Consider the following 22,700-nt stretch of genomic DNA (forward strand, 5'->3'; position numbering starts at 1 on the left):
ATTTTATTTTTATGAGTTATTAGTTTGTAGTGCATAATAATATGTTATACATACAGATTGTCAAGGTAGAGACAAGATTCGATTTTCTTTACCTCGACGACTGAATCACGTGCTGCAATGGCGATAATATCTGAACATGAGACGACGGGTCCTGGGCATGCTTTGTCTAGTGCAGTCTTGATCTTGTCAATCAAATCGAACCCTCCCAGAGAGTTCTCGTTGGAAATAGAGTTTTTCTCACTGTCAATACTAGGAAGATTAGCATCTGTAAACACTTAAATCACGAAGGCATCTACGTGTTCACAACCAAAGTTCGTAATCTAGACAGACTCATACTGATGATACATTTGTGCCGATTCTTTGGCTCAAAACCCTCGGGTTTATCACAGCCTCATCTAATAACAACGTGCGAGGCGTTTGAGCACGGGACCTGAGTAAAAATAAAGAAGACCAGACATAGAAATAGAGATTCATGGAGTTTTAGACGAACGTAAAGTGCTGAAATGTAAATGAGACTGGGGTTTACGTGGTTCAGCACAAAGGCCTACGTCCACGGGGTTTGTTGTTTCACTATGTATTTGAGAGTTACAAGGATAGTCGAATGACTTTGGAGTTTACATATGTCTATCTTATTGTAAAAGACTTACACTCACAATTATTCTCTCTCCTTCTCTCCCCTTCTCTCCTTGATTTTTCCGATCCCCTTTACTCTTGGTGGAGAGGGGGTATTTATAGGGTTAGAGTCTGGGACCCATCTCTGAGGACCATTGAAACCTTATCTTCATGTGTTTCGTGTCCGTCCCGCGGAGGTCTTCGTTCATCACTTGATCACGCAGGACCATCCTCGTTCGTTCCACGGGTTGATCGACACGTATACTGCTCAGAGTGTTTAATGCGGGTAGTTGAGGCGCCTGCTCGTGTCAGACAAGTGTCTTCTGCCCCTGTCACATCCGTGTCAGCTAACTTTCTCTTCACCGTTGATCTTAGCTCCTTTTGGGGATGGGATAAAGTAACTCTTCGGGAGTTATTTGGTGTTCCGCGGTACATCATGTTTTGATGTGTTGGCTTGCATGCTTTCCACGTATCTTCCTATATACACGTGTTTGATGGTGAGATATGTACACACAATTTGCCCCTTTTCTTCGGGCTTGAATGTTTAGTGGGTGCATTGAAGAAAACAGTCGTTGCATATTTTTCCATCTCTCCTAATAACTTCTCCTAGATACTTGGGCACGTCTTTTATTCGTGCATTTAACTGCTCATTTAATGGGCACGCTTCCCATTCCTCCATTAATTTCCTTCTCTTTCTTTCGGGTATATTAAGGAGAGAAAGAGAATTAATTTCATTCTCCCTACAAATTTATTTCATTCTCTATCATTCTTCATTCCTTGTTCTTCAACCCTTAAATTCTCTCTGCCTTAGCATTCATTACGCTTGCTTCTTCATTATTTCTGATTTGTCCTTTCTGCTGTTGTTTCTGCTGGTAAGTTTTCTTTTCTTTGTTTCCACTGTTTTACGCTGTGTTGATTTGTGAATTTTCTGTTGTTGATCACATCGTAGCTTCCTATTTCTGCTGCTGTCGTCCCTTGTTTGTGATGAAGAACCTTTTTTAATGCTTGCATGCTAGTTTGCCCCTGTTCTTCGTCTCAAATCAAGGAAGCCATTGTTTTACTTGTATTGATTAGGTTTTTGAGTTTAGGGTTTTAGGGAATTTCGAGTATGTATGCTAGTTTTAGGGTTTCTGTGCTTTCTGAGGTGGATTGTTATTTATGTGGTGATATACTTGTGTTTGTTTCTAACTTGTTTATGGTTTATCTTTTCGCAGCCATGTCTGACCGTCCGCGGCTTCCTTATCAATCTCCGGGTGCTGGTCTATCGAGATCCCCTCCGCGCAGAGAGTCTTACAATGATCTTCGTGGTATTAGAGTTTCTTCTTCTGGGGCGAAGGCCTCTTCTCCTAGGGAAGAGGGTCCTTCGAAAAATCCTTCCGGGTCTCGAAGTGCTGTCGATCGCGCGGTGCCTCGTCCTCGTGATGAAGTTAGGAGTACGCAGGCACCTCCTCGTGCTGTCGCTTTTGATGTTCCTCCTCTGCGTTCTGTAGTATCCGAGCAACATCCTCTGCCGCACCCTCCTCTAATTTCTTTCAAAGGGAAGAATACAAAGGGTGGTGTCCCAAGGGCTGAATCTACTAAAAATCCTTCTTTAAAGAGAAAAGCTTCCGAGGCTTTCATTGGTTCATCCGATCCCGCGGAGGAGGATGAGGCTGCTCCGTCGATACGCAGCGTTTCGGTCAGCAAGAAAAAAGTAACGTTTAAACATATAGATCTCGAAGTTTTCAAGGAAAAGCATGAGCTTCAAGCCTTCGATGTTCGTTTCTACGCCCCTGAGGATGATATTACTTATGAGCTCATCTCAAAGTATCAGTTTGATGAGTTTCACTTGTTGACTACGGTTGGAGCCTTCGAGGCTGGTCTTATGCTGCCGTTGTACAAGTCTGGTGACTCCTTTTATTACGATGTGCTTGCTGGTCGTGAAGGATCTTCCACCAATACTCACAGTCGTTCTGTGTCGCAATTATCGGGGAATTATCTCCGTGCACTAAGGGAGTGTTATCTGCGAAGTAATGGGGAGACGATGATGACGTGTTACGTTCCAAATCCCGTGGAGAGGGAATGGTATACTCCGGAAAACTTCAACAATTCCTTCGGTGATTACGTTAATAGTAGGAATCGTAAACCGTGGAGTGTTAGCCTCCGGAATCTCGCTGCTCCTCGGGGCGAAATTCGTCTGTTAAGTGAGGTTAGCGATGCCAAACTGAAGTATGTTCCAGGCACCGAGGGGTCTAGTCAGCGGAAACTTTTTCCAGCACGTGAGAGGATCAAGCGTGACCATGATTATGAGTGGCACGCTACTGTTATTGAAATTGTTGGTCCTTGGGCGTACGGTTGGATTCCTGGTCCGCGCGGTTGGCGTCCTTCTGCGAGTAGCAGGCCACGTGAATCTCCTCCTGCTCGTTATGGAGATTTATGTCCCTGGCGTTTAAACTTCGAAGGCATGAACTTTCCTTATGCCATCGACGTTGTTGAAGGAGACGAGGAGGAAGGTTCTGGTGCTATACTTCCATCGAAGGGTGTTCCTACTGTCAAGGTACGCGGATTGTAGCCGCGCTTCTCCTCCTTTAAAAGTCCAACTGTTCAGGGAAAAATAACTCTTTTTGTGGAATGTGTTGGTTTTCAGGTGTCGAAGAAGAAAAAGATCAGGCCGAAGCAGTCTTCTACCATCGTGATGGGTGAGGCTGAGGTTCATGAAGAAGTTACCAGTCCGGTAAACGAAGAGTTTGCCGAGGATGAGGAGATTACGGATGGGGAAGAACGTACTGATACTTCCCCTCTCAATGCCGAGGAGGAGGTTCGTGCGGGTTGTGATGGTGATGAGGGAAGAAACAATGCCGCGGTAGCTGACGGCGGTGTTATTGGTGATATTTCTGTCCCTTCTGGTGATGCTGCAGAGACTCTCCCCACCCTTTCTCAAGAGTTTTCTTTTGACCGGGTTTATTCCGCAGGAGAATTCTTCGATGATGCTCTCGATTTTCCTGAGGACTTCTCTCTACTTTCCCCGAATGATGATTGGGATGTGCTCGGGGGTGCTGGTAAGGAAAACGTTGCTGTTCGAGACGGGGGCACGGATGATCATGGTGCGCATGTCGATGCCGAAACTTGTGCTGAAGGGGCCATATCGGAGAAGGGGAAGTCGGTGATTGACTCGCCTTCCGCGGATTTCCCTTATTCGCCGACATCTGAGGGTGAAGACGCCATAATGGATTGGCTCAAGAAAAAGAGTCTGTTGTTCGTCCCTCATCCTGCTCCGGTGGTTACTGGTGAAAAGGATTCCGATGCGTACACCCGTCGTATGATGGAACTATCTTCCAAGGCGCGGGTATCTGAGGCCTGGGGGAAAAACTTGAGTGTTCCCGAAACTACCCTTGTATCGGAGCCTCCTACTTCTGTTGCGGATATGATGGCCATAGCCGATGGGTACCAATATGGTTTTCCTCAGCAGCGTGTCTTGGAGGTAAGTCTTCGTACATATCTCTTCGTGATGATCGGATCCTTCGGTGAAATAATGTTTGTTGTCTTAATGTGTAGATGATGAGGAGTGAGCATTGTAACCACGTGATGTATCAGTTCTTTAAAGCAAAATCTTTGAAGCTGGAGGCTAAGCTTCGTCACAGAGAAAAGGAATTATCTGCGGCTGAGGTGGAAATAGAAGAGCTGAAGAAAATCCTTAAAGAGAAACAAAGGCTGGGTGAAGCGGAGGCTGGTCTTCGTTCAGAGCTTGCTGCCGTTCGCGCCGAATTAGAGCAGACTCGCGGCCAAGTTTCAGCTTTCACAGGTTTGGTTCTTTTTCCTCTTTTTCTCTCGCCATGTGTTGTAATTCCTCTATTACTTAGTTGTTCTGTCTGAGTCTCCCCACCCTATCTCCAGTGGGTGGCGTCCCCAAGCTGATATGGCTTCGAAACGAAAGGGCACGGCAGAAATCTCGTATCAAAGAGTTGGTCTAGAAAATTAAGAGCGAAGACAAAACGTGGGACGCTCGGGCTGAGGTATGGCGCGCAAGGCATGTTCAGATAGTTGATATGCAGAATCTGTATAATCACGACCGTGTTTTGTTCAATGGTACACTGCTGTGGACACGTGAGAATCTGCGGGAATCCCGTGAGCGTGCTTCGTTGTTGGAGTCTTAGATACAACTTATGGAAGAGGAATTACGAAAGGCTCGATCCCTCCCTTTTCCAGGAGTTAAGGATAGCATGCTGTGTCTAGCCAAGGAAAGGGACGATGCCCGTGCCGAAGTTGGGGCTCTAAGCAAGGCCCTTGCCGCGTCCCGTGCTGAAGTAGCTCGCCATGCTGAGTCTGAGAGAAATCTTGAAGTGTGTATGTATAGACTTAGCAAAGGGGTATCAGAGATAAACAATGAAGTCAACCATCTTCGTCACATGGATTCGATGAAGCAGGTAGAACTAGATGCCTATCAATTTACTCTCACCAACCTTCAACTAGATTATAAGAAACTATCAGCGGAATATGACCATCTTGATGAAGCGCGAGATGCGGTTGTTAATGAGTATGAAGAGGCTTCGGCTTGTGTCGAAGGTATAACCCTATTTCATCGAGTGTGACTGTGTCTTTTCTGTGCTAACTCCCTGGTGTTGTCTTTTCAGAGCTCGAGGGACAACTCTGTGTCGCAAATGAAAAGTTTGAAAAGGTTCAATCTTCCTTAGCGCGGCAGGAAGAACAGACTAATCACTTCAAGAGTTTGGCGGCATCCCACGAGGAGGCCGTTGGCGCTGCTTCTAACGAAGTGAATCGTCTATCTTCGTTGTTATCCCAAGCCCAGCATCGGACGACAGTTATTATGCACAAGGCTCGGTGTCAATTGGCTGAGGAGACGAACAAGATGTTGGAGAAGATAGAGCTTGGCCTGAAGACCGAGCATGGCCTCGTGAAGAACTATCTGCGTCGTCCAGTACCTGCTGACTTTCCTGGCTCCTCGGGACCCTCATCTGGTGGGAGCGTCCCTTCAAGTCTTCGGAACAATCCTGCTGATGGGGCGGCATCATCTAAGTAGAGACCGCAACTTTTTGTAGAGACCGTGGCATCGCTATCCTTCCATTAGATTTTGCTAGTATCATGTAAAAAGAATATTTTTTGATGTGTATTCTTCCTTGAATTGGTCTTCCGCTTTTTGTAATCATCCTTTATGAAATGGATCTTTTTCTTGATATACCTGCAATGTTGGTTTGTTTTTATTTTAAGCATTGTAAGGAAAGACATTACAAATCAAAGTGTTTTAAATATTTGGGTGCGATACTGAAGGGAGGTACCTTCGTGATCGTCTTGAGACCTGTCACCCCGCTGGCGAATCCTGGGCCAGAGTTCACAACCAAAGTTCGTCTTGGTTGTGAAATTGTAAACACTTAAATCACGAAGGCATCTACGTGTTCACAACCAAAGTTCGTAATCTAGACAGACTCATACTGATGATACATTTGTGCCGATTCCTTGGCTCAAAACCCTCGGGTTTATCACAGCCTCATCTAATAACAACGTGCGAGGCGTTTGAGCACGGGACCTGAGTAAAAATAAAGAAGACCAGACATAGAAATAGAGATTCATGGAGTTTTAGACGAACGTAAACTACTGAAATGTAAATGAGACTGGGGTTTACGTGGTTCATCACAAAGGCCTACGTCCACGGGGTTTGTTGTTTCACTATGTATTTGAGAGTTACAAGGATAGTCGAATGACTTTGGAGTTTACATATGTCTATCTTATTGTAAAAGACTTACACTCACAATTATTCTCTCTCCTTCTCTCCCCTTCTCTCCTTGATTTTTCCGATCCCCTTTACTCTTGGTGGAGAGGGGGTATTTATAGGGTTAGAGTCTGGGACCCATCTCTGAGGACCGTTGAAACCTTATCTTCATGTGTTTCGTGTCCGTCCCGTGGAGGTCTTCGTTCATCACTTGATCACGCAGGACCATCCTCGTTCGTTCCACGGGTTGATCGACACGTATACTGCTCATAGTGTAATGCGGGTAGTTGAGGCGCCTGCTCGTGTCAGACAAGTGTCTTCTGCCCCTGTCACATCCGTGTCAGCTAACTTTCTCTTCACCGTTGATCTTAGCTCCTTTTGGGGATGGGATAAAGTAACTCTTCAGGAGTTATTTGGTGTTCCGCGGTACATCATGTTTTGATGTGTTGGCTTGCATGCTTTCCACGTATCTTCCTATATACACGTGTTTGATGCTGAGATATGTACACACAGCATCTAATAAGACCCCAGCGTCACATCCCTGTAGCCATGCACAAAAAAAACACACTAGCTAATTAAGTCAATTTCAATCATCCAGATATGTAAGAGTTCATTATTATTCGATCGAGCATGCCCATGGCCATGCATATGCTCGTACAATATTTATTGTGCTCAAAAAGCACATGAAATTAAATTTTCGTCATGCTTTCAAGTTTACGGTTGTTGACAGTCGCGGTCGCAGAAACTAAAATTACTCGGCCAGCTAGGTGATGTCCAAAACATTAAGGAAGAAAAACAAAGTGGAGTGTGGCGGAAACCATACAACAACAAAACAGTCATGGAAGAATAACCGAATGAGTCTTGCTCCTGTTCCCTTATCCCTATTTATCGCGCTACGAACCGCAGATTGTACAATATCAGCAGCTGAAGAACACGTTGTAGCATAGAAAGATGGAGATAGTTGTGCATGAGAAACGGTAGCGAATATAGACAGAAAGAAAACTAGTGCTGGAGGATTTCTATAACAAGCCATGAAGGTAGGTAGTAATCCTTGAAACTCTGTGTCTGCTATATTTTCCACCTTTCACTCCCCTTTTAAACCCTCGCCAGAAAGGTACTGTAACTAACTACTAAGTGAGACCTTTTTGGATGTATTTGACATTTCCTAATTAATAATAATCAGGGTTCACGATTAAGAAAATTAATTAGTGGAAGATAAGGAATCGTTGCTGTCTAGTTGGAATCAAGTTCAGCTAATTGAATTATATTATAATAAATAATTCCATTGAGATCAAAAGAAAAATAAGTAAATAATAACTTGTTCAAGTATCTTACCATGGAAACTTCAAAAAAAAAAGAAAAAAAAATGTCGTGACGTTGGTTCTACCAATAGCGTATTCAATAAGTGGCAAATTCTTGTTTCTTTTTTTTCAATTTTTAGTTAGTGGTAAATTCACTTACGTTCAGTGCTCAATGCACTGAGTTGCTCTTGATCATGTCCTGCAGGAGGCACCAGCCTAGGCACTAAATAGCAATGTGTATTTGATACGTAACTAATGCACTAACTGAAAAGGATTGCCTCACAATAACCACGCTCTTTCTTTATTATCCTTCCTAGTTTGGGGCTTAGTGTGACGTGATTATTTGGGGCATATTACTAAAGAACAAAAATGGTCTCTAAGAAGTAAATTTTAGAAACCCCTTATCTGCCTATTTTTGTTAATGGTTAAATTAACATAAATAGAATAGAAGTTTATTTCCTATTTATGAATTAACTCCTTATCTATCTATTTATGCTAATTTTTAATTAAGTTAGTATTAAGCTAAATTAATTAGTATTTGATAATGATTATAGTGTTAGAATTAGAGTAGAAAATCATTTTTTCTTCTAAGATTTGGAGAAGAAGATAAAGAAGAGGGAAAAAAGAAAAACTAGGGCTTGTGATTTTGTTAGCAAAAATGAAACTTTATAGTGGCGATGAAGACTCTATTAGTGATGAATAAGTGGGTGCATCAGATAATCTTGATTTGGATCCAACTGATTTGGATTATTTGTTGAATGAAGAAGAGCATGTCAATCAAAGCATGCTTGAGGATATTACAGTAGCACAAGAACAATATTATCGGTAGGAAGAAGAAGGTTATAATGCTACCAACGGGCAGATATCCGTTCTAACGATCTACAAACATGTATTTGCATGTTACAATCACCCAAAAAAGGGGAAAAAATTGAAAATTTTAACCCAAAATCGGTTTATTCGATAGCACTACTTAAATCGATTCTTGGTTAAATCCCCAAATTGTGGACCACAATCGGTCGTTGTTCATCACCATATAATCCGATCGTAGTTAAACTTTTGGCGCGATAGATACGTGACAAAAATCAATTTTTGTTGGTGATGTTCATATGCAGATTCCTACACTTGGATATTCACGTAAAATACACAAAGCTCACAATCAGGTTATTTACGTGTGCATTTAATCCGATTGTGCAGACGATAAGTTCCAGGAAAAATGAGGGCATAAATCCGAATTTTATAATTGTACATATAAACCAACTGTGAACTTTGGGAATTTTTCTCTAAAATCATCAAGTTCTTAATCGGATTTTATAATTGTACATATAAACTGACTATTGACAATCGATTGTCTCGACTGTGACACATAAACCGATTCTAAATCCTTACTTGTCGATATATGTTGTAGATTGTTACGGTGTTCGACGAAGATCATCCCAAACCCGTATCTCTGCTGGGTCCTGATACTTCTGCCCATTATTACACCAATTTGGAATGGGAAGATAGGATCGAGGCAAAGCAATGGTTTATAGACAAGGGCATAGAGATCAAATGCGCATTAGTTTTAGGCCGTCATTCAAGTCGTGATCGTTTGGAATTTGTTTGTGAGAGAGGTGGAAAGCAAGAAAGTCATTGGGCAAAGGACAGACCATACGTGAAGAAGTCGACAAGGGAATACATTACTAAATCAAAGAAGTGTGGCTTCCCTTTTAAGATTATAAATAGACCCAATGGTGATGTATACTCTATAAAGTGATGAATGGTTGTCATAATCGCGATGATCCAAACTCTCTTATTGGACGCGCTGCCGTTTGTGGGTTGAAACCACATCAATTTGAAATGGTAAGGTCGATGAAAGCGTGTAAACTAAGTGACATCCATAGGAAGATTATGGGGGATGATAAGAATAGCTTGTCCATATTGAGGCAAATTTACGCGGAGGGAGCAACCTTTAAGAGGAGGGAATGAGATGGAAGAGTGGTTATGGAACAATCTGAGTGGTTAGCCGATCAACACAGATACACAATGAGGAAGCAGGTATTGAAAGGGAAAATGACTCGTATTTTCTTGGCGCATCCGGAGATGATCAAGTTGGCCCAATGCTTCTATCAGTTTTGTTAATAGATTGTACCTATAAGACTAACAAGTACGACATACCGTTGTTGAACATTGCTTGCCACACTTCCGATAAGCAAACTTACACGGTTGCATGGGGTTTTATATATATGGATAGGGAGAGTAATGTGAGTTTTACTTGGATGCTAGAGACCTTAAATGAGATATATTGTGGTGATCAAACTACGAGGATCATAGTAACGGATAAGGACCAAGCACTAATAAATGTCATAGCGGTAGTTTTCCCGGACTAAGCATTTTCTTTGCATATGGCACATATAATGAAACATTAGAAGTAATTAATTATAGGGGTCATATCCAAAAGCCAAAGCTATAAAAAGGTACCACTCGTGAAAAGGCCGAAGATGAGCGTCTTCAGAAACTAATTCCGGAATAACGAGAGGAGGAGAAGAAGAAAAGCAAAAAAAAAAGTATGAATAGAATGGGTTACTATGGAAGCCTTTTCAACATGATTGAGATTTAATGGTACACTCAACGTTCGTGGCCGAGTTCGAATCTTATTTAGAGAGTTGTATTGGGCTATGGAAGAAGGATTACGAGAAATGTGTGGTTTATTTCATGAAGAAATTGTTGGATCCGTAAAAGGAAAAATTTGTGTATATTTACACCTACCTACATAGTAAGTACAAGAATGAAGCGAGAAGTATCACCGAAGGATCTCATGGACGTTTCAAAAGCTTTCTCCAAGGGAACCAAAACAGTGTGATTACGGTACAACAAGCCATCCATGAATATACCAAGACTAATATCATCAAGATAACGACGCAAATGGAAGAGAGTAGGATGAAAATCATCACCAGCTACAAGGATTACCATTGGTTGATTAGAGCTTTAAATTATAGGGTGTCTTACTGAGAAATCATTTCCATGATAAAGGATTACAAATATTATGTGGATAATGAGATGCGGAGAAAGAGGATTATATGTTCATGTATGACGATGACGTTCTTGGGATTTCCGTGTCGTCTCATGATTGTGAGGTATGGATAAGGTTTTCCGTTTGATATCACTAATACGTTTTAGAAGCAACTAAGTTTCAAACCACCCCCAACCGAAGCTCCAACCGGATCCTTCCTGGACATGGATATTAGAAAAGAAATAATTGAGAAATTCGCAAAGAATGATGGTTTGGCACGACAAGTTTTGACGCATGACTTGAAACTCGCCGCTAACCCCCATATGGTACCAGTTGGAGAATCAACGGTGCTATCGCCGATGGGTAGACCACCTACCAATATGGATAGGAATAAAGAAAGAAAAGAGTTTAAGGTGGCAATGATACCCAAAGAAACCCGACACTGAGTAACAAAAGAAACCTTTCTCAACATGAGTATGAAGATGTTAAATATGAAGAGGCGCAGGTTCCAAATAAAAGGGGTTGATCAAAGAAGGGGGATAGTGGGACAAGTAGCGCACAAGTCAAGACAAATGATCCAATTGTTCCTTCCCAAAATGAGCATGAAGAGGCACCGGCTAAGAGTAAAAAGGGTCGACCAAAAAAGGGATAAAGTGGGACACGTAGCGCACATATAATCCTATGAAATAATCCAATTGCTCTTTCGCAACATGAGGATCCAATCGATCCTTCACAAGAAAGTCAGGCGCCTACAATGCATGAGGAGCCAAACGATTCCTTCTCAATAGAGTCAAGCGAGTACAACATGAGCATCAAATATACGTGTATGGAGAGGACAAGCAATACAAATAGGTTCTATGGTGACTCTAAAGGTATTTGTTGGTGATGGAGAAACACCTAGGGACGAACGAGGTAGACCCCATCGAATGTGTTACATCATATTCGAGGAATATTATTCAAAATTTCCTGAAATCATTAAGACATATATGTTATTTACCGACGACGTGGATGCAAATGAGAATTGTGGTTATCACGTTGCGTCGGAATAAATAGGCTATATAAGTTTGGCGGACGATGAGAACTTAACCCAATACCAATATTTTAGAAAAAGGATGTCCTTACGCCTGCAAGAAGACAAGGAATTTTACATTTCGATGATGAAGGAGGGAACAATAAAAGACAAAGAAGTGATAAAATGGCTGCTAGAGTACAAGGGACAAAGGGGAATAGACCAATTACCCGAGAGTATTTGATGAGCATGCCTCTATATGGTCATCTCTAGGCGGAAACATGGAGTTGTCTTGTTCATCTATTTGGTCAGGGAACATATTCTACATACGCACCGAAATACACCATTTGGGATGAATCGCTTAGGGATCGAAGAATTGTTTTATTCCATAACAACATTCATTATATCAGTCTTAGACTACGTGAAGATTTTCCATTACCACCGGTGTGTAGGTTTCATGAGTATTCGGAGCTCACCACGGAATGGCGGAAAAAATATGAGCCCAACATGAAGCGATAGGAGGAAATGGTCGGTCCAGATCAAATGAAGGGTCTCCAAGTGTTGGAATAAGTATTTTCCTTTTGTTAAGAACATGAACTATCGAATGCTTATATTTTGTCGCTTTTATATATTGTATGTTGCAAACTGAACCAAGCTTAATGAATGAAAATGATTTGTCTTTTTTGGGTACGTTAAATTCATGAAATTTTTAAGATAATCGGTCTATGTATACGTTTTTATATTCCGATTTCGAAGGTAGTGAGCTGCATCTTTTACATAATCGGTTTATGCTGGAACTACTATAAACCGATTTTAAATTCAAAGATGAATCGATTTACGCTGGAATTATTATAAACCGATTCTGAACAAAACTTGCCCCGGATTCATTCATAATCGGTCTATGTGGACAACGATGTAATACGATTCTGGATGAAATAAGTTACAGAAAAACAGACAACTTTTAATTCCTCAATCAGACTACATATGGTCTAACATGATCCGATTGTGATCCATTTCCCCTTTGCATAAACTCTTAAAATTTAAACTAGCACGGTACTATACTACCACATTGATCTTGTTACTGCACAAAAAGAATTTTCTCTATTTCGTAGTGTGAGGTTCAACTATCAATGCGGCTCGAAATGATAAAACGGCTCTCCTCTCTACTTGGTATAAGCATCATGTGCTGCAAACTTTTCGCCCCTGTGCCTAGCGAGAAACTTGTCGTACTTGGAGCACAATTTCTTAACATGAATCGTCCTTGAACAAACATGGGTTGGATCATATTAATGTTGTGGTTTTTTGTACTTATTGTCCATCTTTTGAACAAAAGGACCTAATGAAAATTGAATGCAAAATATACTCTCGTGCTGATGGTCAGCCGCGGGTGGTTGACGAAGAACCACCAATGAATAAATTTTTAACGACTCTATTTCCAGAGGCTGAAACTTCCAAACTTTATAAATACTCACATTTCAAACAATTTTCAGTCTCACCACTCTATTCTCTTCAAAATCTTTTATTTATTATCTACATTTCTTAGTGATAGGTGTTGTAAACACCTAATTTTATATCGAGTATTTATGCTTTCTTTGCCATTATCCTTGTGAATTGCATCTCTTATGTTTAGTCTTGAGCTATTAGGTGCAATGGAGTCCTTGGGAGCAAAAGAAGGAGGAAACGTTCATTCGGAGCATAGAAGAAGCAAAATCAAAACACTTGCGAGTTATACTTGGAGCGGGCTAAGGTTGAGCAAGGAAGATTTAGGCGGTCAAGTCTGCGAAACTGACAAGCCAAAGATGAACTAGGTGGCCCTTATCGACTGCACCCGAGTGTCTATATCAAATTCTACTCCTACACATGACCTAAGATTCAAAGGAGTCATTTTTCTTATCATTATACCTCCTGCAATCTGAAAGTTAGAGAAGTTACAGCTGCCACTGCAAAGCCGAGAGAAATTTGAGAAGAATTGTGAACTCTGATGATTGAAGAGATCCAGACCGAGAAATTAGTAAAGAAGGAGAAAATGAATCTGTTCGATCCATGGGTGTTAGTGAAACGAAGTTAGGCTCAAATGAGATGTTGTTAATGGGGTTTATGGATTTGTTCTCATGGGACAAGAAAATGGTGGTTATGAAACAAGCTGTTGCTGCTGGTGGAAGATCGATTGATACATGAAGTTGTTGTTAAAGAATGGAGGGTTTTAATCTGTATCTGAAATTGAAGACAGGGGAAACCAGTTAGGGTTAGAGGATCGATGGCTCTGTTGTTGGTGTTTGCTCAGAAGACGATGGATCTGTATGGATCGATTGATCAAGAAGAAGGAATTGCTTATTAATTTGAGAATCTCAGAAGTTGGGGTTGTGGTGATTAACATGAGATTTATGGGGTTTTGAGTATTGTTTCCCTAGAATCAAGAACTTAGAGGAGAATCTGAGATGAAGAAGGACACAAATATGGCATGTGGCAGTGGTGTTGAGTGATTGCTGCTGTTTGAGTTCATTACAGGTGGTCATGAATGGATATTGAGAATGATCAGAAGCTGGATACTGATGTTTGTGGCACAGAGAAGGGGATCTGAGATTGAAGCTCAGATGGAGGAAATTGGTGAAGGTTGGAGATGTTGGTGATGAATCTGCTCATGGGTTAAGAAGAACTGATGAAGATGAATGGTTCTGATTTTAGATGAATGTTAGGGAAGGTATTCGATTGCAGTTACAGTTGATGCAAGAAGATGCAGGTTATGAAGTTGGCTTTGGTGGTGCTGGTAATGATGCAGCTATCCTGAATTGCAGAGTTGGTTGTGCAGCTGTAATGGTGTTGTTGCAGTGTCCTATGGACTTGAACTAAAGAAATGAAGTTGTAATTGCAGGGGAGAGTTTGTGTTTTAGCTGAAAGTGCAAGCATGAATTACATTAGTTGTTGCAGTTGAAACTGTTGATGCAATGGTTTGATACTGAGAATGAAGGGAATGTGGTTTGATGGCATTTGCTATGAGCTAATGGATGTGTAGCTGAAATGGGTTTAACTGAGTCTTGGCTGCTGTTAGATTAGAAGCTGGATTATCTTGAATCTGAGTTTTCATCTCAATTCAGGGAAGACAAGGAATTGTTATTCATGATGATGCAAAACCGAAGATGTTGGTGGTTGTGATGACTGTTGCTAGTTGAATTGCAGTTCAAGCAGCAGATGTATGCCTAGGATATTGCAGGAAAGATGCATTATGATGGTGTAAATGGACCTGAGCTGAAGTTGCAGTTGCAATGATGATACACATGTTGAGCTTGGCGTTTAAAGGGTATGAGCAATGGGCAGAAGGCACTTGTGGTTGTAGTGAATATGTAATGATGAGATGCAGGAAAGAACTGATGGTTCAGGAAGTCAACTAATTGCAGCTGGTGGATCCGTACGACAGGTGAAGATAACTTGGGAATGGTTTGCAGCTCAGTAGTTGTAGGTGGAAGCTTGGCTAGACAGTGGTGGACAGAACAAAATGAACTGGAGTATTGGTGGTTCTGGTAGGTTCAGATTGAGTTGGAGCTACTATGGAGTTACAATTCAGTTGGAGATGTTGGTGTTTGAACTGGTGGTTACAGTTGTGGGCTTGATTAGGATCTGTAGTTGTTTCAGATAGCAATAAGATGCGAGTTTGTGACAGTGTTGATGAGGTTGGCAGACTAATGGAAGTGCCGGTGCTGGATGGAATCGAGTGGAGTTTGTGGGTTGCGAGCAGATGTTGCAGTTAGTGAACTGAAATGGTGAAGATGCAGATGATGTTGTGCTCAAAGAATCTGCAGATTAGAAGTGGCATGAGCCAGTAATGAAGCTGAGATGAAGTTGTTTTTAGCTGAACTGCAATGTGGTTTTGCCTGGAAGTGAAGCAGTGATTCACCATCCTGGTGCAACACAAACTCTGGCCTTCGCAAAATGTCTTTGGCCTGGCAAACAGATCATGACCTTCCTAACTCAGTTGATACACCCTGAATCGGTCTTAACTCGGCTGACTCATCTTAACTCGGTTAATCTGACCGAGCTGACTCGGTGACCGGTTTGACTTTACTGGTCACTTGAGTTACTTCCCGACTGTTCTCCGGCCAAGTTCCGGCCACTTTACAAGTTTCCACGTGACCTCTTTTCGGAGATATTTTCACTTGGGTACTCCTCACGTATGGGCTTGGTGGACATCTTGTTATTGGACTTGGATATTGGACCTAATTTTAGAAGTTGGAGAAAAGCTACAAATATAGAGTTTTCTACTATTTTGGGGATCACGAATTTTCTACTTGGAGCTTTGGAGAACGGTGACTAGGGTTTGCTTTTGTTTATTTTTCATCTTCTTCATTTCATTTTTGATTATGATTATGATTAACTCAAAAGCTATAAGTAGCTAAATACTATTATTGGTTATGGGATAAAAGTTGATTTCTCAAGCATGATATTTAAATCAATGGATTAGTTTTGTCTCAACTTTATTGTTTATGATTCATTGTTAATATTTGCATGATTTGAGGGCTAGTTTGATTGAGTCCGGAATCAATTATATTGGTTTTCATATCTATTGCTAGATTAGGTTTTATTATACGAAAAAGTGATAAATTCCTGATTACAAGTAGCATAAATGTGAATAGTGCTTGTAGTGATATATCCTACTAGTCACATATGAATCATAGCCTTAATTAAATCGAATTAGTGCTTTTACATGTTCAGTTGCTTTGATTAGTCTTATTCCATAAAACTTATTGCTCTTAGGGAGTTAAACTTAATTGTGCTTTTACACTTTAGGTTGATTTTTAGGTAGAATTCACATATGCATCTTTTAATGTGGTTGTGATGAAATCAGGGAATTAGCAGGATGTTCTTGCGATCAAGGTATCCTAGGACTTTTAATAAATGAGAGATTAAAATTCCAATTCTAGTCATTGATGAAAAACATGTTTGTGAATGATACTATCCCGTGACCAATATCTTCTTCCATTAATTATTCCAATTATTTACTTTGCTTTCAATTATTTTTATTGCATTTATAAAAAAAAATCCCACCTTGGTTACTTAAGAATCTGAAAATTGCATAACAACAATTGCCTTTTTGTGGCAACGAACTCTTTCTTATCACATACTTCATTTATTTTAGTTAAGTAAGAAAGTGAAATTATTTTTGACGCATACGACTGCGATCAAATTTTGGCGCCGCTGCCGGGGAGGCATACGGATTGTTATTAAGTTTTTAGTTTCTTATCATCATTTCTGTTTTTATCTTTGCTTTTTGTTTTCTTGTCTTGTTTCTCATTTGTTCGTGAGAATTGTTTTCAGGTACCTAATCCCTGGTTTCTAAAGATTTGAACTATCCAAGGTGCGGGATAGCTACTCGAAGAGGCACAATACTCCAACCAAGTCAAGACACGACGGAAGAACAAGAGTTAGAAGTGGAAGAAGAGTTACAACTAGAAGAAGAACAAGAGGTTCCATTCGTAGAAGAAGCACTAGTTGAATAAGAAGAAGCAATTGGTGATGCAAATCGTACACTCAAGGACTTGGCTTCTCATAGGATTGATGCACAACGGTGGTGTATTCAAACAAACTCAACCTTCGATATCAAACCGAGGTTGATTAGAGAGTTACCGAAGTTTCATGGCATGGAGAATGAGGATCCAAACAAGCATCTCATGGATTTTCATACCATAGTCACGGCCATGCTACCACCAGAGACTAATGCCGATGGTGCAATGTTGAAAGCTTTTCCATTCTCTTTGGCGGATAATGCTAAGGAATGGTTGTATTATTTACCATCCGGAAGTGTCACTACATGGAACGGGTTGAAGAAACTATTTCTAGAGAGGTATTTTCCTGCGTCAAAGGCTACTCAAATTCGCAAAGACATTTGTGGGATAAAGCAACATGTAGGAGAATCTTTGTATGATTGTTGGGAGCGATACAAGAGATTGGTGGCAAGCTGTCCACACCACCAATTCAGTGACGCTATGATAATCCAATACTTTTATGAAGGCCTCCAAACAAGTGATAGATATCTTCTTGATGCAGCGGGTGGTGGAGCTCTAGTGAACAAGACGGTGGCCCAAGCTACCGAGTTGATTAAAAACATGGCTGAAAACTCGCAACAATTCTACATAAGAGGTGAACCAATGGTTAGGCGAGTGCATGAAGTTACAGATTCATCATCACACTGTGATCAAAGGATGGATAACATGGAGCAAATGACGCAAAAGATGGCTGCAGTTATTTTACCTTCATATGGTGAAGAGTTGGAGCAAGCTAGTGCGGTCTTTCCAAATCAACAAAGACAGTATGATCCCTATTCCAACACTTACAATCCGGGATGGAGAGATCATCCAAATTTCAGCTATGCCAACAAGAAAGGTGCAGTCCAACAACCTACTTTCAACCGTCCTAGTGGATTTCCACCGTAACAACAATAATTTCAGCAACCACAACAATCAATGCAAAATCAAGGTTCCGATATCTACGCAAAGCTTCAAACAATGATGCAAGGAATTTCTACCATGTTTAAAGAAAGTCAGCAGGAAACTAAGAGTGCTATCAAGGAGTTGCAGACACAAATGGGCTCCATGGCTATTGAATTAAAAAATTGAAGGAACAAAGTAGTGGGAAACTCCCTTCTCAATCTCTTAACCCAAGAGAGAATGTTAGTGTTATTACATTGAGAAGCGGTACGCAACTTGTGCGAACTGAAATTGTTGATGTGGGTGATACGGAGACCCAAAAGGAACCTGTTTTGGAGGAAAGGAATGATGATTTTCCCCAAACTTCTGAGGTACCTATTTCTAGCTCTAAAACTCCTGTTTCTACTTATGTTCCTCCTTTACCTTTCCCTCGCAGGTTTGCTAACTCTAAGAAGGCGGAACTATAAAAGGAGATTTTAGACATCTTTAGGAAGTTTCATGTAAACATTCTCGTTGATGTTATCAAGCAAGTTCCCAAGTATGCGAAGGTTTTGAAGGACTTGTGTACCAAAAAGAAAAAGCTAACCGGTAATGAGGTTATGAGTGTGGGGGAAAACGCTTCGGCGGTCTTGCAAAAGAAACTCCCACCCAAATGCAAGGATCCAGGTAGTTTCACTATACCCGTAGAGATTGGTAATAAATGAATTGGAAAGGATGTGCTTGACTTAGGAGCATCAGATAATATCATGTCGGAATCTATTTATGAGTCTTTAAAGTTGGGTCCATTAAAACCAACTAATATTGTGCTTGAACTTGCGGATCGTACTAATGTCTACCCTAGGTATTATTCTGGATGTCCTTGTGAAGGCGAACCAACTAGTTTTTCCAGCTGATTTTTGTGTTCTAGAAATGGATGATGGCTCGGATGCATCCATACCCCTGCTGCTTGGGATACCTTTCATGAAGACGGCTAAAACCGTCATTGATATGGACGAGGGAATACTCACTATGAATTTTGATGATGATATAATTCGCTTCAACATGTTTGAAGTCATGCGGTATCCAAGTGATGTTCATTCGGGTGTCCATAACGTATGGGACCCTAGCTAAGGCTTAGCAAGCAAGGAGATAGTCGGGCTGACGACTTTAAACCAAGCGCTGAATGGGAGGCAACCCATAGGATGAGTATTTCTTGTCTTTTTTTTTTAATTTTATTATTTTTTCTTGTCTTGTTTTGTTTTATTTTTTTCTGATTTCTTGTCATATGTCATGTTAGAATTTCCCACCTTGACTTACTTTGGATGACTCAATTTACATTGAGGACAATGTAAAGTTTAAGTGTGGGGGAGTGGTTAAGCATTTGCATTGTAAAATTTTCATGATTTTTCAACTTTTTGTAAATTAGTTAATAAAAAAAACTCCAACTTGTGGTTAGTTTAGAGTCACATAGTATACATGGCGCTAAGATTACATCGAGATTCTCATAAGAGTGACTGAACTTAGAGATGACAGAAAACATGATCGGGTTTCTTACTTGTATGAGAGGTAAAGTTGGATTTAACCATCCCAGTGGAAAATGAGGTGCAGACTGAATTCGGTATTAGAGTAGTGGTCCCCTATAGTGGAGACTACCCATGTTACATCATGAGAGGCACCGACCTTCATCTCTTTGTACCTGTCTAAATCGAGACATACAAGTTGTGAAGAATCAAGCGGTATAGTACTTACACCATGGCCTTTGTACTTGCATTTTTATTTTATCTTTATTTTGTATTTGTATTATTTTCTCTCGTCTCAAAAGAAAAAGAAAAAAAACTTGGGATATGGTCATCATTATGCGAGGTCCCTTGTCAAAAAAAAAAAAAAAGGAGACAAGAGACAATTTTATTAGGTTCATCATTAGTTTTAATATTTTGTTTGTTTTCATTTTTGTATTTACTTTATTTATCTTGCATCTTATGAAAACAAAATTCATTGCATCATATTTGGTTTGTTTAGTTCGTTTTTGGTTTTGTATTCATTCAATAAAGCCAATGGAAGAAGAAATATTTATAATGGAGTTTCAAGCAACAAGAAATTAGAGGAAAGAATCACATTGTCAAGATTCTACGAAGTTCAAGATTTCATCATCAAGAGTTGAAGACCGAAGACGAAGATGAAGACAAGAATTGAAGACCGAAGACGTTTTTATGGATGCTGTGAGAGTGGTACTAACTTCACGTCGAAAGGATAGCGAGGTAAGTAAGCATATTCCCACCTTCATTAAGTGGTTGATTTCCTTTCTTAGAGATCGTCAGGAAAAAAGGATTTTCAAAATGAATAAAAGATGTGGGTTTTTCAAAACAATTCGGAGGGTTTTTCCTTCCTACCATTCAAGGTGTCGCAGGATTCTCTCTTCATTCCTACCTCGACACATGTGTGACCCATAAAAAGCTATTTATTATTGAGAGCAACTTCATAAAACCCTTTCTTGTGAGGCAGATTCGAGACTTTTAATCACTCCGAACCCGAATTTCTTTCGATAAGGGATGGTTATTTCTCTCTCAACTTTTAAGGATGAGATTGTGTTCATATATTTGTATACTTCTTATGACTAGTGTGCAGAATCTCTATGTCTTCTTAGCGCGTTGGATGCTATCATTACGGAGAACTAGTAAGTTGGAAATGTAGGTTTTGTGGGTATATCTCTAGTAAACCCTCACGTGAGTTGTTGTATCCTTTAGAATAAGTTTTTTTTTTTATTTGCTCGAGGACTAGAAAAGTCTAAGTGTGGGGGAATTTGATAGGTGTTGTAAACACCTAATTTTATATCGAGTATTTATGCTTTCCTTGCTATTATCCTTGTGAATTGCATCTCTTATGTTTAGTTTTGAGCTATTAGGTGCAATGGAGTCCTTGGGAGCAAAAGAAGGAGGAAACGTTCATTCGGAGCGTAGAAAAAGCAAAATCAAAACACTGGCGAGTTATACTTGGAGCGGGCTAAGGTTGAGCAAGGAAGAGTTAGGCGGCCAGTTCTGCGAAACTGACAAGCCAAAGATGAACTAGGTGTCCCTTATCGACTGCACCCGAGTGTCTATATCAAATTCTACTCCTACACATGACCTAAGATTCAAAGGAGTCATTTTTCTTATCATTATACCTCCTGCTGTCTGAAAGTTAGAGAAGTTACGGCTGCCACTGCAATGCCGAGAGAAATTTGAGAAGAATTGTGAACTCTGATGATTGAAGAGATCCATGCCGAGAAATTAGTAAAGAAGGAGAAAATGAATTTGTTCGATCCATGAGTGTTAGTGAAACGAAGTTAATGGAGGCTCAAATGAGATGCTGTTAATGGGGTTTATGGATTTGTTCTCATGGGACAAGAAAATGGTGGTTATGAAACAAGTCGTTGCTGCTGGTGGAAGATCGATTGATACATGAAGTTGTTGTTAAAGAATTGAGGGTTTTAATCTGTATCTGAAATTGAAGACAGGGGAAACCAGTTAGGGTTAGAGGATCGATGGCTCTGTTGTTGGTGTTTGCTCAGAAGACGATGGATCTGTATGGATCGATTGATCAAGAAGAAGGAATTGCTTATTAATTTGAGAATCTCAGAAGTTGGGGTTGTGGTGATTAACATGAGATTTATGGGGTTTTGAGTATTGTTTCCCTAGAATCAAGAACTTAGAGGAGAATATGAGATGAATAATGACACATATATGGCCTGTGGCAGTGGTGTTGAGTGATTGCTGCTGTTTGAGTTCTTTACAGGTGGTCATGAATGGAGATTGAGAATGAGCAGAAGCTGGATACTGATGTTTGTGACACAGAGAAGGGGATCTGAGATTGAAGCTCAGATGGAGGAAATTGGTGAAGGTTGGAGCTGTTAGTGATGAATCTGCTCATGGGTTAAGAAGAACTGATGAAGATGAATGGTTCTGACTTTAGATGAATGTTAGGGAAGGTATTCAATTGCAGTTACAGTTGATGCAAGAAGATGCAGGTTATGAAGTTGGCTTTGGTGGTGCTTGTAATGATGCAGCTATCCTGAATTGCAGAGTTGGTTGTGCAACTGTAATGGTGTTGTTGCAGGGTCCTATGGACTTGAACTAAAGAAATAAAGTTGCAATTGCAGGGGAGAGTTTGTGTTTTAGATGAAAGTGAAAGCATGAATTACATTAGTTGTTGCAGTTGAAACTGTTGCTGCAATGGTTTGATAATGAGAATGAAGGGAATATGGTTTGATGGCAGTTGCTATGAGCTAATGGATGTGTAGCTGAAATGGGTTTAACTGAGTCTTGGCTGATGTTGGATTAGAAGCTGGTGATAGACACATTTATGTGTCTAATTTGTCCTCAATGTTTCGTATTGTTGTACTCGTTTTCGTACTTATTATGGTGTTTTATGTATTTTTAGGTATTTTTGGAAAATAAAAAGAAGTGATCAGGATTCTTTCGATGTTTCCATCACGAGGATATGGCGAAACTACCATGTTTTCTTTTTCTAACACCTGAGCTCTGTGCTTTTATGAATAGACTCTTTAGATGTTTCCATCTAATCAGATTGGTTCCTCAAATCCTACAACCAAAATGCTTCCATCCACTTAGATTAGTTAGTGCCAACCTTAACAAGCATAAATTTCTAGTCTCTGGAGCTTATTTATTACAACTAAGAACTTTCTCCCATT

At 40.4% G+C, this 22,700-nt stretch overlaps 1 protein-coding gene and 1 long non-coding RNA gene across 2 annotated transcripts; one reads left to right on the forward strand and one right to left on the reverse strand.

Annotated features, from left to right (window-relative positions):
* Nucleotides 1-44: 44 nt before the first annotated feature.
* Nucleotides 45-7,399, reverse strand: LOC113295525 (peroxidase 4-like). Its single transcript, XM_026543854.1, has 3 exons — nucleotides 7,140-7,399; nucleotides 6,833-6,857; nucleotides 45-265 (listed from the first exon to the last, which is right to left on the reverse strand). The coding sequence occupies exons 1-3, from the start codon at nucleotides 7,347-7,349 to the stop codon at nucleotides 45-47; spliced, it is 456 nt and encodes a 151-aa protein (XP_026399639.1). The 5' UTR covers nucleotides 7,350-7,399.
* A 12,772-nt stretch (nucleotides 7,400-20,171) lies between these two features.
* LOC113293154 lies at nucleotides 20,172-22,471 on the forward strand. The gene is made up of 2 exons (XR_003332076.1): nucleotides 20,172-20,271; nucleotides 20,916-22,471. It is a non-coding gene; the product is annotated as an uncharacterized LOC113293154 (long non-coding RNA).
* The last annotated feature ends 229 nt before the right edge of the window (nucleotides 22,472-22,700 follow it).

Source organism: Papaver somniferum, chromosome 7 (genome assembly GCF_003573695.1).
Source record: "Papaver somniferum cultivar HN1 chromosome 7, ASM357369v1, whole genome shotgun sequence".
NCBI classification, from domain to species: Eukaryota; Viridiplantae; Streptophyta; class Magnoliopsida; order Ranunculales; family Papaveraceae; genus Papaver; species Papaver somniferum.

Excerpts from the sequence above, each read along its gene's own strand:
- LOC113295525 (XM_026543854.1), bottom strand. The coding sequence starts at position 7,349 with ATGGCTTGTTATAGAAATCCTCCAGCACTAGTTTTCTTTCTGTCTATA. Across the intron at positions 6,858-7,139 it reads TCCATGACTGTTTTGTTGTT|GGATGTGACGCTGGGGTCTT; the intron begins GTATGGTTTCCG and ends GCATGGCTACAG. Across the intron at positions 266-6,832 it reads TGACGCTGGGGTCTTATTAG|ATGCTAATCTTCCTAGTATT; the intron begins ATGCTGTGTGTA and ends AAGTGTTTACAG.